This window comes from Pelobates fuscus, chromosome 7 (genome assembly GCF_036172605.1).
Source record: "Pelobates fuscus isolate aPelFus1 chromosome 7, aPelFus1.pri, whole genome shotgun sequence".
In the NCBI taxonomy this organism is placed as follows: Eukaryota; Metazoa; Chordata; class Amphibia; order Anura; family Pelobatidae; genus Pelobates; species Pelobates fuscus.
This window is the reverse complement of record NC_086323.1, coordinates 186,134,107-186,153,538: the sequence shown is the minus strand read 5'-3', so window position 1 is coordinate 186,153,538 and position 19,432 is coordinate 186,134,107. Positions and strand designations below refer to the sequence as shown.

Genomic DNA, 19,432 nt, shown 5'->3' with positions numbered 1-19,432 from the left:
CTTCCAGCTGAAGTGGTAGAGGTTAACACAGTAAAGGAGTTTAAGCATGCGTGGGGTAGGCATAAGGCTATCCTAACTATAAGATAAGGCCAGGAACTAATGAAAGTATTTAGAAAATTGGGCAGACTAGATGGGCCCAATGGTTCTTATCTCCCATCACATTCTATGTTTCTATGTCTCTATGTAACCGACTTTACAAGTTTTTATGTCCTGCTCTGTAAACTGAACTTTAATTACATACAGGAGGCTCATGCAGGGTCTAGCAAGCTATTAACAAAGCAGGAGATAAGAAAGTCTACATTGAACAAAATTTGCAATAAAAGAAATGTAAAAGATAGATGAATCATTACAGGAAGTGTTTAGGAAGGCGGTGCAAGTCACATGCAGATAGGTGTGCCTAGGGCTCCATGGACAATGTGATTTTAGTCTTTAATGGCAGAGAATTGAGCAGTGAGAGCGGTTAAATTTAGGTATAGGGTGTTTGAAGGACTATAAGCTCACGCAAAATACTCACCTCCTATGATTGTTAGAGGAGTGCATCACTCAATGCTATATCTGCTCCCCCTGCAAGGCATTTCCTGTGTAAAATATTGTTACTGGCCAGTCTCACACTAGAGGAGCGGGAAAAACAGTTTTACACCCTCTATAACTGTTTGACTTGTCAGCAGGGGACACTGGCAAAGGCCCCTGCCAACCTAAGCTCCAAAAGGCACATTATAAGTGCTGTAAATAGGCACCAACTACAGGTCAAGTGCTTGTTATGCCTAATGGGTGCTAAGACAACAGCAACTAGCTCCCAAGACTCTCAGCTACAAGCCTTATGCAGAACCTAGGTCCCAAACACAGCAGCAACTAGCTCCCAAGACTCTCAGATACAAGCCTTATGCAGAGCCTGGGTCCCAAACATGTATGTACATAGTGGGCATTGGATAGCATTCCCTTCATCCCCCATAAAACCATAACTTACAACTTCAAATAACGACAGACAACTTCTTGGAGAAAATAGGCCACAGCATTTATTAACACAACCAAATACTGTATAACTCCTTTAACATATAACGAAATAATAATTATCATAAATTAACATAAACAATTTGCATATAGTCATACAGTAACCAAAGAAACCGTCCTTGCCAATCTAACTTCCCCAAGGCTCTCACCTCCCCCCCTCGGCATAATAAAAACATCTTCCTTTTCAGGGCTCCCCACCAACTTGGTGGGGCCCAACCATAATGCTCCCCACTGGTCGACTTACAACCCAGTGGGGACACATCCAACCTGGTACCTCCTCCAGGTTCACCATAAGAGACAGGGGGAGGATGAGACCTGGCCATTATCCCCCTTTTTCATCTAATCTACCAAACCATCCCTTATTTGGCAAGGACACACCCCCGCCTCACTGTGAGAACCCCCCAGGGCCAAAGCGGCAAAGGGAGGGTGGGCGGGAAACTTGTTGCTGGCCCGGCTCCTAAGTGGCACTGAGGTCAGTCTGATCTGCACCACCCACTTCCTCACATCTCACACTTCCACATGTAGCATATAGCCAATCATGCATCATCCATCCCACACTCTTACATGTGCCCCTGTCCGCTAAGCTGCGCACTCTCCCTGGGGCCTTGTATGTACGTAGTGGGCATTGGATAGCATTCCCTTCATCCCCCATAAAACCATAACTTACCCCTTCAAATAACGACAGACAACTTCTTGGAGAAAACAGGCCACAGCATTTATTAACGCAACCAAATACTGTATAACTCCTTTAACATATATAGTGAAATAATAATTATCATAAATTAACATAAACAATTTGCATATAGTCATACAGTAACCAAAGAAACCGTCCTTGCCAATCTAACTTCTCCAAGGCTCTCACCTCCCCCCCTCGGCATAATAAAAACATCTTCCTTTTCAGGGCTCCCCACCAACTCGGTGGGGCCCAACCATAATGCTCCCCACTGGTCGACTTACAACCCAGTGGGGACACGTCCAACCTGGTACAGTGGTGGATCCAGGGGGGGGCAACGGGGCAATTGCCCCCCCCCCGAGATTCTCCCCTGCCGGTTAGTGCAGGGCTGACATTGCCCAAGTGCCAGCCCTGCATTGTGCCTGCAGACCGGGGAGGGAGATCAGTGATCTCCCTCCCCGGTCCGCAGGCACATTACTGACAGCCGACCGGCAGGGGAGGGAGAGAGGACCCGGGAGCTGTTACCAGCAGCTCCTCCGGGTCCTCCTCTCGCGAGATTTGGAGCGTTGCCGCGGTTACCACGGCAACGCTCCAAATCTCGCGAGAGTGAACTCTAGCCCTGGAGCGCGGGCTAGAGTTCAGTCCTACCACTGGGACCACCAATGAACCCCACTGGGACCACCAGGGAACGAAAGATGTCCCCCCTCCTCCCAGTAAAGGTAAGAAGGGAGGGGGGACATAACATTTATTTAATTAAATAAATAAAAAAAACACATACACATTAACCCCTTAAGGACACATGACATGTTAAAAAGGGGTTAAAAAAAATCCTTCTTATCACACACACACACACACATTGCCCCTGCCCCCATACGCCCCTGTATGTGTATATGGGGCAATGTGTTTATGGGGGGCAGGGGCAATGTGTGTATATGGGGGGCAGGGGCAATGTGTGTGTATATGGGGGCAGGGGCCCCTTTTTCATCTAATGTACCAAACCATCCCTTATTTGGCAAGGACACACCCCCGCCACATCCCGCTGTTTTAAGCCTTAAATCAGCGGTGAACCCCAAACAAAGTAACCATGGCCTGTTCCACCGTCTCTCGAATGGCCAGATTAAAACGGTCGAGCTCGACCTCAGTCAAATGAACCCCCTCCGCACAAATCTGCCGCCTCCTTCTCAAAACCTGATGAAATGGGCATCCCCCCAAATCCCTATATGAACCGCACACCGGAACAAATCTCCTAGTCCCACCTTCCTATCCTCCGCACATCCCGATTCAGCATACCCAGCCGAGAGGCCTCAGTCGCAGCGCCAATGCGGGAAGAACGACCGCCAAAGAATTTGAAAATGGGAGAGGAAGTTCCCCTCCTTGTATACCATTATTGGGCCAGCCAGGTACGGCCGTACCGCGGACTCCCTGAGCGCCCAGACCAGACAGGCGTCCAATCCTGGGACCGCTGCTAGCGGGACCCACCTGCCCTTGCAAAGGATGTCGGTCTTGTATGGACGAGTCTTGAAGGACACCTGGTCCTGACCATCCCGGACATCCGCAAACAGAATCCTCCCCTACCGGCTGACCAGTTCGGACCCACCAATACCCCAACCCCATGGCCCCAAAGAAATGAAGAAACTACGAGGTGTACCTCTGGGAGCACCTGGCACAATTGTGCCCAGAGGGCCCCCAAAACCGGCCTCTTTGGATCCACATAAACCGACCCCTGCACAAGCCCTACTCCGCATGCCATACCAGAAACTCCGTGGTGACAGCCACCCAACCCTGGGACTTAACCAGAAAACTAAACTGGACATGCGCAAGGACACCACGGAGGGCGACATATCCGCCGAAACCCAACGCTCCAGCAGCCACAACAGACCTTGTAACGAGCAGGCGAACCCGCAAATACACCCACCTCTGACTCCCGCCAGGGGCGTATTAGCCGCGAGGCAAACAAGGCATTTGCCTTGGGCGGCATTTTCCAGGGGGCGGCAAAAAACGCCGCCCCCAAATGCCCAAGGCAAATGTCTTGTTAGCCTTGCGGCTAACAGACATGCTGGGCTGGTTGCTGGGCGGCCGGCGAGGGAGCTCTTCCCCTGAGCTCTCTGCTCAGCTCCCTCGCGCGCCGCCCGCAGAGTGAGACTGGGAGCCGGAATATGACGTCTTATTCCGGCTCTGCCTCCCAGCCTCACTCTGCGGGCGGCGCGCGAGGGAGCTGAGCAGAGAGCTCAGGGGAAGAGCTCCCTCGCCGGCCGCCCAGCCTGCCCGCCAGTGCCGCCCTGCAGCCACAACCCCCCCACCCCCAGCATTCCCAAAGGTACGGAGGCTGGGGGGGGGGGGAGTAAATAAAAAAAATGTGTTAATGTGAGTGTGTGTGTCTGTTAGTGTGAATGTGAGTGTGTGTGTCTGTTAGTGTGTGTGTGTGTGTGTGTGTGTGTCTGTTAGTGTGTGTGTGTGTGTCTGTTAGTGTGTGTCTGTGTGTGTGTCTGTTAGTGTGTGTCTGTGACTGTGTGTGTCTGTGTGTCCGACAGTGTGTGTCTGTTAGTGTGTGTGTCTCACTGTGTGTGTCTGTTAGTGTGTGTGTGTCCGACTGTGTGTGTTAGTGTGTGTGTGTGTGTGTCTGTTAGTGTGTGTGTCCGACTGTGTGTGTGTTTGTTAGTGTGTGTGTCTCACTGTGTGTGTCTGTTAGTGTGTGTGTGTCCGACTGTGTGTGTTTGTTAGTGTGTGTGTCCGACTGTGTGCGTTTGTTAGTGTGTGTGTCCCCGACTGTGTGTGTTTGTTAGTGTGTGTGTCTCACTGTGTGTGTCTGTTAGTGTGTGTGTGTCCGACTGTGTGTGTTTGTTAGTGTGTGTGTCCGACTGTGTGCGTTTGTTAGTGTGTGTGTGTGTCTCACTGTGTGTGTCTGTTAGTGTGTGTGTGTGTTTGTTAGTGTGTGTTTGTTAGTGTGTGTGTCCGACTGTGTGTGTTTGTTAGTGTGTGTGTGTCCGACTGTGTGTGTCTGACTGTGTGTGTCTGTTAGCTAGTGTATGCGTATCTGTCAGTGAATGTGTGTGTATTTAGAAGGCGGGGCAGGGGGTAAGGGTTGGGTGGGGGTGGCGCGCGCGCGGGGGGGGGGGGGTGTCTGAGTTTTGTCCTGCCTAGGGCAGCACAAAACCAAGATACACCACTGACTCCCGCGCCTGCCATTCCACCCATACCCTGGAGTACTTTGGCCCAAGAGGAACCGGACCTACACGACACATGAAGACACGGGCACCGGATCACCAGACGTTGGAGCAGGGGGAAGTACCAAAAGAGAAAAGGGGGGCAGAGAGCTGGCTAATCACCTGGACAACCCCGAGGTTGGCACAGTGAATAACGACCTGACGGTCCTGTAGCTCCTACCCCACAAATCCAAGCCACCACAATGGAAAAGCTCCAGGAAGGCAAGATTCCTGGTCAAGTCGGAGGCGGACCACGCCGCCGACCATGTCAGCACACCAGCGCAATCCCAGAATCGCCCCAACCAGACAGAGCCAGCCGCGTCCGTATAGAGGGGCAAGTCCGAACTGGACACCTTCCGGCGCCTGCCAAGATGACCTTCCAATATACTCGGTCAGGAAGGAAACCCAGACCCTCAGAGCCGGATAAAATACTGAGGTCCCGGTAGTAGCGGCCACCAGGCACCTGCGGGACAATTGCCCCATGGGCCTGACCCGGCAGTGGAAGGTCAACCTCGCTAACAGGGACTGCAGCATGCACAGCTGCATCCTCCTCAGATCCCTGCCCATCGCCACACCCTCTCAACCTTATCCCGCGGCAGCCAGCACTCCATGGCCACAGAGTCAATTCTGATACCCAAGGAGCTAAGGCACGTCACTGGGCCCCACTGTCTTATCGTGCTCCAAGAGGACCCCAAAGCTCCACCGAGTCGAGCAACAGTCGACAAATCAGCGAAGGCCCACACACAAAAGCCATCAAGGTAACGCAGCAACAAGCCAATCCTTGCCTCCTGCCGCACCACCCACTCCAGGAAAGCAAGACGCAATCATCGTAAAAGCAGGATATGAACAACCCATCGGGAAGCACGTATCCACAGAATACCGACCACAAACCCACCACCCAGGAGTTGATGACAAGGAGATCCGGCAACTGCACCCAAAGCCTGAAGCAGCAGTGGAGAGAGGAAGAGCCAACGCTTCAGGACAGGAGGCTGCCGACACAGGTAAGGAGAGGGGGGGTGGGGGGAGGGGGACAAAGAAGGTCAGCATGGAGGAAGGGGGGACAATAAAGAAAGAGGGGGGAACAAAAGAAAAAAGGGGGGAGGACAATAAAGAAAGAGAAGGAACACAATAATAGAGGGGGGAACAACAATGAAAAAAAAGGGGGGCACACTAATAAAGGGGGGGACACTAATAGAGGGCGGGCACAATAATTAAGGGGGGGACACAGTAATAATAAAGGGAAGGGGGAGGGAGGGGCAGGGAGCAAGTATAGCCCCTGAGGGAGATCCTCCCCACCCAGCGGCAGCGGCTGAGAGCCACCCCGCGTGCCCCGCAGGGGGCCCACTTTCCACCGCCGGCCGAGAGGGGAGGACCCTGGGCGGCATCCCACATGCCGCCCGGGTCGATTGCCAAACTTCCGCCACCCCACTACCTCCAGGGGGGGGGCGCGGTCCACCTCAGATGCCGCCGCCCGGACAGCAGGGGCTGCGGAAGGACCGGGCGCGGAGCAGGTCGCGCGCCACGTGGTCCAGGCGCGCGGCCCAGTTGAAGACTCTGGCCCGGGGAGGAGAGTTGGTGCGCACAGAGCTCAGGAAGGGTGCCCAGGGAGGGAGCCACTGGGAAGGTGCCCATGGGGAGCCACTGGGAGGGAGACCCATGGAGGGGAGACACAGGCAGGGTGCCCAGGGAGGGAGCCACAGGGAGGGAGCCCATGGGGAGGGAGCCACAGGGAGGGTGCCCATGGGGAGCCACTGGGAGGGAGACCCAGGGAGGGAGACACAGGCAGGGTGCCCATGGAGCCCAGGGAGGGTGCCACAGGGGGAGCCAGACCGCTGGGGAGGGGAACCTCACCGCCAGGCTGCTGGGGAAGGAGGAGGCCACCGTCTGCAGCAGCAGCAGCACCAGTACCAGCCCTGAGGGCACACAGGATGGCTGTAACAACCAGGATCCAGCATCCAGGGCCCCAGGCAGAAAATCCAGCAAGCCCAGCAACAGGAGGAGGCAGAGAAACTTGTTGCTGGCCCGGCTCCTAAGTGGCACTGAGGTGAGTCTGATCTGTCACCACCCACTTCCTCACATCTCACACTCCCACATGTAGCATATAGCCAATCATGCATCATCCATCCCACACTCATACATGTGCCCCTGTCCACTGGGGCCTCAACCGCAACTAGCTCCCAAGACTCTCAGCTACAAGCCTTATGCAGAGCCTGGGTCCCAAACACAAACGCAACTAGCTCCCAAGACTCTCAGCTACAAGCCTTATACAGAGCTTGGATCCCAACCACAACAGCATCTAGCTTCCAAGACTCTCAGCTACAAGCCTTATGCAGAGGTAGCTATTTTGGATGGTCTACCTAAGAATTCCAGCACCCCTTTTTTTATTCATATATTTCTTAGTCTTTTTTTTCCCACTTCTCTCTCTTATAGTATAACTGCTTTATTGTTAATGTTGTGACTTCCATGCTAAACTCTTGTTTACATAAATGTTTATTTTGTTAGTTATTGTGCTAATAGTCTTGCTAATTTATGTCCACCATTTATGACCTAATATCCTCATATCTTTAAATCTCAATACTTTCTCCTCTGTTTATTTATTTTTTCGTATTAGCTGACATTTCTCACCTCAATATCGGTGTCTTCCCCACCTTTAATTTGCTGTTTGATCTAACCCAGATTCTTTCTTGCAGCCTGGGTTCCCAAACACAACGGCAACTAGCTCCAAAGACTCTCAGTTACAAGCTCTTTTGGAAGGCTCTGTCCTTAGTCCCCTTCTATTTTCTCTTTACACTGCCTCTCTTGGCAAACTTATTACCTCATTTGGATTCCAATACCACCTGTACGCTGATGACACTCAGATATATCTCTCCTCTGACCTCTCCCCTGATGTCCTGCAACGTGTCACCTCTTGCCTTTCTTATATCTCTGATTGGATGTCCTCCTTCTTTCTGAAACTCAGTCTTTCCAGCACAGAACTTCTTGTCTTTCCTCCTCCTAATATTAATCCTCCTCTCTCGCTCTCCCTTCAGATTGGTGGTACCCATATCAGCCCATCCTTACAAGCATGTTGTCTTGGTGTTACTTTCGATTCTGGTCTCACCTTTACACCACATCCTCATCATGCCAATTCCACCTTAAAAACATCGCCTGCCTCTGCCCCTTTCTCACACAAGATGCTACTAAAGAGCTTGTCCATACTCTAGTAATCTCTTGCATGGACTATTGTAACTCTCTTCTAATTGGTCTTCCCAATAGCCGTACTGCCCTGCTGCAGTCTGTAATGAATGCTGCCGCCAGACTGATTTTCCTCTCTAGTCGGTCCTCTCACACCTCACCCCTCTGTCAGTCCTTACATTGGCTTCCTGTATCCTATAGGAGTCAATTCAAAGTGCTAACCCATACCTATAAAGCACTGAACAATTCTAGCTTCTCTTATATCTCCCCACAGATACATAGGTAGGCCCCTTCTCGGTCTGTCCGCTCTGCCCATGACCTTCTCCTACCCTCTGCTCGCACCTTTATGGCTAACTCACGATTGCAGGACTTCTCGCGGGCGGAATAGCCCTTCCTATGGAATAGCCTGCCTAAAGCCATCAGACTCTCCCCTAGTCTTCAATCATTTAAGAAGTGCCTTAAAACCCATTTCTTTAGGAAAGCGTATGGCCTCCCAGACTAACCTCTACCTCACAAACCTGTCTCTTGCTCTCTCCTAAAGGGCAGCACTCTACTCTCTCCTCCAGCTCTGCTTCACTCCCACCTTATTTGATTGCTGTTTCCTGTCCTAATGTGTTTTATACCCCACCTCCTGTAGACTGTAAGCTTGTTTGAGCAGGGCCCTCTTCAACCTATCGTTCCTGTAAGTTTTCTTGTAATTGTCCTATTTATAGTTAAATCCCCCCTCTGATAATATTGTAAAGTACTACAGAATCTTTTGGCGCTATATAAATGGCGATAATAATAAAATATCACAGCATATCAGAAATCTACAACACAACATTTTAAATTTTAAATTAAAGATTAAAGGATACTAGTGCGTGCTTTTTACCCTCACCTTTATGACAAAAAATGTTGGGGCTCTGTAATTGTTTGAGTAACCTTTCTGAAATCAGTATAAACCGAATAAATTGCAGTATGTTTCAAAAAAACTAAATTACAAAATAAAAAATAAGCAAATAATATCAAAAGGTAAAAAAGAACATGTTTGTCCTTCAAAAATCATCACATTCGGGGGCGAAGCCAAGCATCCGATCTGAACGGTCGCATCTCCACTGAGCTCCGTGAAACTAGGCCTGAATTGCGTGAAAAACTTTGCAAAAACCCACATAACTCGACACCGCTGGGACCCCCGACCAACCCACACAGAAATGGGACGCAAAACCAAAAAACAGAAGACAAACCAAATCTGGGCATGAATATTGGGGATTTGTGGCGGCAGGCGCATGGCGCTTCACAAGCCAAGATGGCGGCCTACCCGATGACAGCTCCGACTTCTCGGACGATCTCATCCTAGGGTCTGGGGAACTCCTCATGCCTAACCTGCAACGACCAATAGAGATGTCAGGGCTCCGCGGGCGCGGTCCCCTCTCCCCTTACCGATAAGCGAGCGGCGTCCTCTCCTCTTGACACGCCGCTCGCGTCCTCCTCTCCTCCTCCCAGCGGCAGCATGTCTAACGCTGCACGCTGGGAGCCGGCACTATTATCTAAGCGCCGGGGTCACTCACGTGACCCGGCGTTAAAGCTACAGTGCAACAAACACAGTGGGGGGTATAGATATCCCCCACGTGTGTTTATTAATACTGGTTGGTGGTTAGCCAATCAGGATTCAGGCTAGGATTTAAATACTTACCTTTCCTGTCTTTCTGTGCCCTGTTGTGGTCTTTGCTTCATAGTATTGATTGTGAACGTGTGCTTTCTGGTTACGTACTCTCTGGCTTGTTATACTGACTTTGTGACTTTCTCCTACCCTTTGACCTCGGCTTGTTTCTCGTTATTCTGTTTTCTGGTTCCCCTTACTCGGCTTGTCTCCTGACTATTCTGTGTGTGCTTAGCCCGGCCACTCTAAGGACCGGTACTGCACACTTTCTGTGTGTGTGTCTGTGTGTGTGTTAGCGTGTTGGGTTCCCCGGAATCGTGACATTACAACAGGGCCATAATGGAACCTGCTGACATACCACAGCTCCTAGTTAATCAGGAGGCTAGAATGGATGGCTTGGACCACTGTATGGATCAGTTTGCTCAGGCTTTGCAGACCATACTGGCTCGTACTGCACACCTGCAGCCTGCCGTCCAGGAGGCGGTTGCTGCTGTGCCCGAACCCATTACCACTCCAGTACCCGTTCCTGCTCATGTAGTCCATATGACACCGCCACAGCGCTATAGTGGTGACCCAGCTTTGTGTCGTGGTTTCCTCAATCAAATTTACATCCATTTGGTGATGAATCCACGTTCCTATCCCACCGACAGGTCCAAAATTGCCTTTTGATAAACCACCTGTCTGGGAGAGCTTTAGCATGGGCAAACCCCATGTGGGAAAATATGTCTCCTATGTCCTTTGCAGATTTTTTGTCAGCATTCAAACGCACGTTTGATCAACCCGGTAGGGTTGCCTCTGCTGGCAAAGCTCTGCTTAGGGTTCGACAGGGTAACAGATCTGTAGCGGATTATACTATCGAATTCCGCACTCTAGCAGCTGAAGTAGTTTTGTAATAATGACGCCCTCGTAACAGCCTTTCAGGAGGGTTTGGCCGCTTACATACTGGATGAAATAGCATCCAGGGAACTGCCTGTTCTTCTGGATGATGTTATAGACTATGTAATCCTTATTGATAACCGTATTAGAGAGAGGCGTACTCAAAGACGGATGGATACGCGGGTGTTACCTGCTCTACCCAGTACTGCATTACTAGCATTACCCGCTCCTAGACAATCATCCCCCGAACCCATGCAATTGGGTGCTACAGGGTTAACTGAGGCTGAAAGAACGTATCGTAGAAGGGAGGGGTTATGTCTTTATTGTGGTAAGAGGGGGCACCACTGTAATACCTGCCCTAAGTTACAGGGAAACTACAGCACCTAAGGCCCAGAGAGGGGTCGGCCTCGGGTGTTATGACCTTGTCCCCTCATGTGTCCATCTCCAGACCGTTTATTACGGTTTCTCTCTTGGTCAATAAAACCACTAGAACAACCAAAGCTTTGATCGATTCAGGTGCGGCAGACAACCTTATGGATGAGAACTTTGCCAAAACCGCAGCCCTGACTTTGATCCGAAAGGCCACACCCTTGGCCGTTGAGGCCATAGATGGTAGACCACTTGAGAAACCTCTGGTGACCCATGAAACCCAAGATATAGTTATGTCTGTGGGTGCTTTACACAAGGAACGATTAACCTTCCAAATAATTGACTCCCCTACTGCTACCATCGTTCTGGGTTTTCCCTGGTTAGTTAAACACAACCCAGTACTTGATTGGGGTTGTTTAGATATACTCTCCTGGGGGGAATCTTGTCAACGAGACTGTATGGCCCAGGTACGTCCCGTTTGTTTACTCAACGTGCCCACAGCTAAACCACTTTCTGTTTCTGTCCCTTCTGTATATGCAGACCTTGCATTGGTTTTCGAAAAAAGGGAGGCAGATAAGTTACCTCCACACCGTGAGTATGACTGTGCCATTAACCTATTACCGGGTACTATGCCTCCTAGGGGTAAGGTCTACCCTCTTTCTGAGAAAGAGAACCAGGTCATGGAGGAGTACATACGGGAGGCCTTAACTAAAGGTTTTATTAGAAGGTCCTCCTCTCCGGCTGGTGCTGGTTTCTTTTTTGTGGCGAAAAAGGAGGGTGATTTGAGACCGTGTATAGATTACAGAGCACTAAACAATATAACGATTAAAAATGCCTATCCGATCCCTCTCATTACGGAGTTGTTTGATCGTGTCAAAGGTTCTAAATATTTTACAAAACTAGACCTCAGGGGGGCTTATAACCTTGTTCGTATCAAAGAGAACGATGAATGGAAAACGGTGTTCAATACACGCAGTGGGCATTACGAGTATCTAGTCATGCCTTTTGGATTGTGTAATGCTCCTGCCGTATTTCAGGATCTCATAAACGATGTCCTTAGAGACCTACTGCATGTCTGTGCCGTAGTCTACCTTGATGACATACTGGTATATTCTCCAGATTTGGAGACACATCATACTCATGTTAGGATGGTGCTTAAAAGGTTGTTGCAGAACGGTCTTTATTGTAAATTAGAGAAATGCTTATTCGACCAAACTTCTGTACAATTCCTGGGTTATGTTATTTCTGAACAAGGATTCAGCATGGATCCTTCAAAATTGGAAGCTATACTGTCCTGGCCCCTTCCCCAAGGACTTAAGGCAATACAGCGATTTATAGGGTTTGCCAATTATTATAGAAAGTTTGTTAAAAACTTCTCATCCATTATTTCCCCTATCACTAAACTGACAAAAAAGGGTTTACACCCCAGGGTTTGGGATCCTAATGCTATTGTGGCCTTCGAGACTCTAAAAAAGGCATTTGCCACTGCCCCTGTGTTACACCATCCTGATCCTTCCCTTCCCTTTGTACTGGAAGTAGACGCCTCTGAATCAGGTATAGGAGCAGTGTTGTCACAAAGACAATCGTATGACGAACCCCTCCTTCCCTGTGGTTACTTTTCAAAACGCTTGTCAGAGTCTGAAAAGAATTACGACGTTGGGAACAGGGAATTTTTAGCTATAGTGATGGCATTTAAAGAATTGAGGTACTTGTTAGAGGTAGCTAGACACAAGATTCTGGTTATAACCGATCATAAAAATCTATCCTATATCGCAGATGCTAAGAGGTTATCCTCTCGTCAGGCTAGATGGTCTTTATTTCTCTCACGTTTTCAGTACATAATCACATACAGGCCTGGTTATCGAAATGTCAAGGCTGATGCCATCTCCCACCAGTACGAACCTGTAGATTCTATTACCTCCACTCCTGAGCCCATTGTACCCACAACTAAAATAATAGCTACTACCCGTTTGGTTATCTCGTCTCTTTTTCTTGATGGTATCAAGTCATACCAATCCCAAGCACCCTCTGAGACTCCTACTGGTAAGCTGTACGTGAAAGTAAAAGACAGAAAGAAGTTGTTAACTTTATTTCACACAGCCAAAACGGCTGGTCATCCAGGGGTTACCAAGACTTACAAGGGTCTTTTCCAACAGTTTTGGTGGCCCTCACTCAAAAAAGACGTGGTAGATTACGTGCAGGCTTGCCGTGTCTGTACACAGTGTAAGTCCCCTAATGTTAAACCCCTGGGACTCCTTATGCCCCTATCTGTACCCAAGAAACCGTGGACACACTTATCCATGGACTTTATTGTGGATCTTCCTTCATCTGATGGGCAGACAGTAATTTTGACTGTAACGGATAGGTTCTCCAAAATGGCGCACTTCATTCCGCTTAAGAAGCTACCTTCTGCGGTTCAGTTGGCTCAGGTGTTTGCCAAAGAAGTGTTCCGCTTGCATGGTATACCACAAGATATCGTATCTGACAGGGGCCCTCAGTTTGTCTCTAGGTTTTGGAGAGGCTTTTGTGCTGAGATGGGGGTCTCCTTATCATTTACTTCCTCCTATCATCCGCAATCTAATGGAGCTGCCGAACGAGCAAATCAATCTGTGGAGTTGTATTTACGCTGTTTCACGAATGCACACCAGGACAACTGGTCCCATCTCCTTCCCTGGGCTGAGTTTGCCAGAAACACTGTGTCTCATTCTTTTATGGTCCTTTTATGGTCCTTTTATGGTGGCTTATGGGTTCCAACCCGCTGTCCTTCCCGGTGTGTTCTCTGACAAGGGAATGCCCGCTTTGGACGAGCACCTCGCCTCCTTACGGAAGATGTGGGATCAGGTCCATGCTGCTCTTTGTCGTGCTGCTGCTACTCAAAAGAGATTTGCTGATCGTTGCAGATGTGCGGCTCCTTCTTATGCTCCGGGTGATAGGGTTTGGTTGTCCTCTAGGAATCTCCGCCTTAGGGTTCCCTCGATGAAGTTCGCGCCCAAGTTCCTTGGTCCCTATAAGGTGTTGCGTAGGGTGAATCCTGTCTCCTACTCCCTGGCCTTACCCCCTTCCATGCGCATACCTAACACCTTTCACACCTCCCTTTTGAAGCCCTTGCTCTGTAATCGGTTCTCTGGGTCTCTCAGGCGTTCCGATACCCTTCGCGCAGTCTCTAGTGACGTATATGAGGTGGCTGCTCTCCTTGATTCTCGTTTCTCTCGAGGTCGGTTGCAGTATCTGGTTGATTGGAAGGGTTACGGCCCGGAGGAGCGGTCGTGGGTTTCTGTCTCTGACTTAAACGCCCCCTCCTTGGTCCGCTCCTTTCATGCGCGGTTTCCTTTGAAGCCTTCGGCTTCCCGCCCTCTGGGCGGTCTTCGAGGGGGGGGTTATGTCAGGGCTCCGCGGGCGGCGGTGAGGGGAGGCTGCAATCCTCTCGCAGCACGGGTCCCCTCTCCCCTTACCGATATGCGAGCGGCGTCCTCTCCTCTTGACACGCCGCTCGCGTCCTCCTCTCCTCCTCCCAGCGGCAGCATGTCTAACGCTGCACGCTGGGAGCCGGCACTATTATCTAAGCGCTGGGGTCACTCACGTGACCCGGCGTTAAAGCTACAGTGCAACAAACACAGTGGGGGGTATAGATATCCCCCACGTGTGTTTGTTAATACTGATTGGTGGTTAGCCAATCAGGATTTAGGCTAGGATTTAAATACTTACCTTTCCTGTCTTTCTGTGCCCTGTTGTGGTCTTTGCTTCATAGTATTGATTGTGAACGTGTGCTTTCTGGTTACGTACTCTCTGGCTTGCTATACTGACATTGTGACTTTCTCCTACCCTTTGACCTCGGCTTGTTTCTCGTTATTCTGTTTTCTGGTTCCCCTTACTCGGCTTGTCTCCTGACTATTCTGTGTGTGCTTAGCCCGGCCACTCTAAGGACCGGTACTGCACACTTTCTGTGTGTGTGTCTGTGTGTGTGTTAGCGTGTTGGGTTCCCCGGAATCGTGACAAGAGACATCGGCACCAACCTCGTCCAAAAGGACTCGTCACCGGTAACCAGGGCTGACATGCAAGAGTTACTGGCGGGCCTCAGACGGGACATTCATTCGGATGTTACCGCACTCCGCACCGATCTCCAAGGCCTGACAGGCCACATGAGGGCTCTGGAAACAGACTCCCAGAACACCAAACAGCAAATAACTCACCTGCAAACGGAGCTGCAGTCACTACGAAAACAACACGTGGCCCTGGAGCAGAGGTTCACATCCATGGAGGACAGGAGAAACAATAACCTAAAGATCAGAAGAGTGGTGGAGGCAGTGCTGGAGGCAGAATTACCGCACTTTGTTAGACGCCTACTGGGCATGATATTGCCCCCCAAACAGGCAAAAATGATGACAATCGAAATCATGTTCAGGATCCCTAAACCTATAAAAGCTCCTGTCGCGGCTCCCAGGGATCTGATCATATTCTTCTAGACTAGACAAGACAAAGCCACAGTGATGAACGCCCTACGGGGACAATCACCCTACCAGTTTGAAAACTCCTCACTCACCTTCTTTGGAGATCTATCCGGGAACACGCGAAAATCCCTCCCCAGCCTCTCACAACGCTGCTCCGCTCACACAGCATCGCCTACCGGTGGAAGGCAACCCATACCCTGATGATCATCCACGAGGACACTTCATACCCGATCCACAATCTAGAAGAAGCGGCAACAATACTGGGGAACATGGGTCTCCCACCAAACTCACTCACAAACGCCACGAATAAACCGTCGAACGCATCGCACAACTGGGACCCAGCGAACGCAACCACCTTCGTACCCCGGAGGCCCGCAGTCAGGACAGTCAGAGAGAAGCCACACGAATCAGACCGAGCTATGTTTAATGCTCAACACCGTTAGCACCATACCCTCTGGCTAAGACTTCTGTTTATATGTTCCTATTTCTGCTTATATTTTACCACTTCTGTCTTTACTAACAACGGATCACTGGGGCACTCAATGACGTGACAAATGCCACAGGAGAGCGGTTACTAGAGACAGGTAGAACAGACACAAGCCAACACTCCGACAAGTTCCCCAGATGGGCCAACCCCACAAGCGGGAGAGCACATATCAGAATAGCATGCACCCCCCACGACCTACCCCAATAGCTCCCCACCCCAGAGCAGACGGCACCAACGTACCACGCCTCAAGGTGCTCTAATGGTGATGACATACCTCCCAACGACCTTATAACACACCCTAGGGTCATCAGGCCGACCGCCAGAAATGGCCACAACAACAGAGCCCCCATCTACATCTACTTCCACACACCAAAAGCCCCCAAGCCCCTTAGGAGACTTACCATCCCGATGTGAGTCGAACAGCGGACACACGACAGGAGCTAACATGGGGGGACATAACACACCCCGCGGCAAACAACTCCACTCACGACTTCCCCACCAGGGGGAACCACACAAAATTGCCATGCCCCGTACGCGGACTAATAGGACGTAAAAGGGCAAACATAATACTCACCCGCATAACCGTAGAAGGGACTCATTCACCCTAGCTACACAGGGCCAAAAGGGGGTCACACAACTACAGAATTGACTGGACTAACAGTTGACCCAGCTACACTTAGACAAATACAAAGACTGACAGACAACCCAAATATACTCACATTTGAAAAGACGAATATGGATCTATATAACTAACACAATGCTACTGCTTATAATGCTTTAAAAACAAAAATGTGCACTGTTATGCATACCTGACTATTGTTACAATATATTACATGTTGAATAAAACGCAAACAAATGCTGCTAGGGCAATGCTGGCGACTATCTAAATTTATGCACCAAAAAATAAAGATTACAAAAAAAAAAAATCCTCACATTCAGGTTAATCCAGTCATGCTGTTGATGAATTCCTCAACATAGGCAAAGACAATATCTATTTTAAATAATGAACTATATAGGTTGAACATTTTTATGTAATTAGAGCTTGAACAAACAAGCAGGCTACAATTTTCTCATATAATTTACATTAAATACTATATTTTGCTGTTTTTTTTAATAGGTAGAAGGAGATCTCTAGGAGCTGTTAAACATGAAAAAATATCGAGTGCTCTGTCTACAAAACCAGAAAAGAAATGTCTCAGTCTGGCCATGAGCTTGAAGCCTTTCCTTGCTGGTAATTGCAGGATTTGATGACATACATATATGTTGTAAATTTAATCTGAATATATTTGCCAGTGGGCAATTTAAAGATGCTAAATGTATCTTTTAAATATAAGGTTTTGGAACCTAATGGAGAAGAATATACCTTATACCATGGGTCCTCAACCTCCGGCCCCCCAGATGTTGCTGAACTACAACTCCCATGATTCTTTGAATTACATATAGCCAGAGATGTAGTTCAGCAACATCTGGGGGGCCGGAGTTTGAGGACCCATGCCTTATACTATAAGATGCATGATAATGTATGTACCAATAATAACAAAATGTTGATGTCTTGTACATTTTATGTAACATAAACTGATACTTTAGTACCTTGGGCATAATTCTAGTTTACTGTCTATTTCAATTTTTTTTTTTTTATTAAACTGAAACTCTGTCACGGGAGTGATATCCCCACACGCAGGAAAGAGGAAAACCACAAAAGGTGGATTTGAAAGACTTATTACCGAGCCTTAGAATCACCAAAGTTAACGTGTCAATACAACAAGAAACAGGGTCAAGATAAATCAAGGTCAGGATTACAGAAATACTCTGAGTCAAATACAAAGCCTGGGTCAGGATAACAGAAATGACAAGTTAAATACGAAGCCGGGGTCAGGATACCAGAAATCACAAGTCAAATACGAAGCTGTGGTCAGGATACCAGAAATCAAGAGTCAAACGAGGTTCTAAACAGAAACCTTGATAGGGCAAAGAATGGTGGCTAAAACAAGCCTTAAATAGGCTCAAAAGAGTTCCCATTGGATAGCCGCAACCTCATACTCCTCAACCGATACAGGAGTGCAAGGTCCAGTAAACCGATTAAAGATTAGAGGTTACAACAGGGAGGTATGGAGGACATCAGGCATATACATGGAATGACCAACAGAGTAAACACCAATCCCTCACACAGTGGTGAACTGGTGCTCAGAGGTGGAGCGCTTAAATCATACACTTACCCCTCGGGGTTAAGGAGAGGTGTGCAATAATGTTAGAGTCCTAGATGGTATACAAAAAGTGCAAATATAGGGTAATATTGTATGGCAAATATACTTTATAAGTCTCTAATAAGAGCGCACTCACATGATTCAGAGCCTATGGGTGATCGGCTCTGATCTTGAAGGCAGACGTGTACTTTGAGGTGACACACACCTATCTTGCGTGGATAATAACCTCAGAAACAAAAAGAATAAGGAAAACAGGGAAGCAAGATCGACCCTGGTGTAGAGACCTTCAATAAATTCGGCAAATGCAATAAAAATACAGGTAATTGCTCACCTTCTGATGAGCCTATAACTTGGCTCTCAGTATATACGTAGATATATCAATTCAGGGTGATATTAACCCTTCTTGTCAGCAGTAAACAGAATTCCTCCGAACCAGCTTGTAGTAAAATTTAAAACATTTATTTCAATAAGATATACATACATACAAATGATGCTGGCATAGGGAAATCCACCAAAACGCGTTTCGCTGATTAAATTCAGCTTTCTCAATTGGTGAATTTCACTCAATTGGTGAATTTAATCAGCGAAACGCGTTTTGGTGGATTTCCCTATGCCAGCATCATTTGTATGTATGTATATCTTATTGAAATAAATGTTTTAAATTTTACTACAAGCTGGTTCGGAGGAATTCTGTTTACTGCTGACAAGAAGGGTTAATATCACCCTGAATTGATATATCTACGTATATACTGAGAGCCAAGTTATAGGCTCATCAGAAGGTGAGCAATTACCTGTATTTTTATTGCATTTGCCGAATTTATTGAAGGTCTCTACACCAGGGTCGATCTTGCTTCCCTGTTTTCCTTATTCTTTTTGTTTCTGAGGTTATTATCCACGCAAGATAGGTGTGTGTCACCTCAAAGTACACGTCTGCCTTCAAGATCAGAGCCGATCACCCATAGGCTCTGAATCATGTGAGTGCGCTCTTATTAGAGACTTATAAAGTATATTTGCCATACAATATTACCCTATATTTGCACTTTTTGTATACCATCTAGGACTCTAACATTATTGCACACCTCTCCTTAACCCCGAGGGGTAAGTGTATGATTTAAGCGCTCCACCTCTGAGCACCAGTTCACCACTGTGTGAGGGATTGGTGTTTACTCTGTTGGTTGTTAGTTTATATTAGGATAAAGGGATCCTATTTTGGTGGTAGCTGCTATCTGACTACATCTGTTTCTATATTATATAAAGCGCCTATTTCACAGATATACACATCTTTTATATACATGGAATGAGGTAATTCTAGGGCGATACAGGATTCACTTTGCACAAGATGCGGAAA

At 48.4% G+C, this 19,432-nt stretch overlaps 2 protein-coding genes across 2 annotated transcripts in view; both read left to right on the top strand.

The window, feature by feature from the left end:
* LOC134568392 (dimethylaniline monooxygenase [N-oxide-forming] 2-like) overlaps positions 1–19,432 on the top strand; it is a 489,265-nt gene that overhangs the window by 146,062 nt on the left and 323,771 nt on the right. The window lies entirely within an intron of this gene.
* The window catches only part of CFAP92 (cilia and flagella associated protein 92 (putative)), a 219,034-nt gene that overhangs the window by 48,449 nt on the left and 151,153 nt on the right, over positions 1–19,432 (top strand). Inside the window, exon 8 of the mRNA XM_063426966.1 lies at positions 16,998–17,111. Coding sequence (XP_063283036.1) covers positions 16,998–17,111 — 114 coding nt within the window. The remainder of the gene's footprint in view (positions 1–16,997; positions 17,112–19,432) is intronic.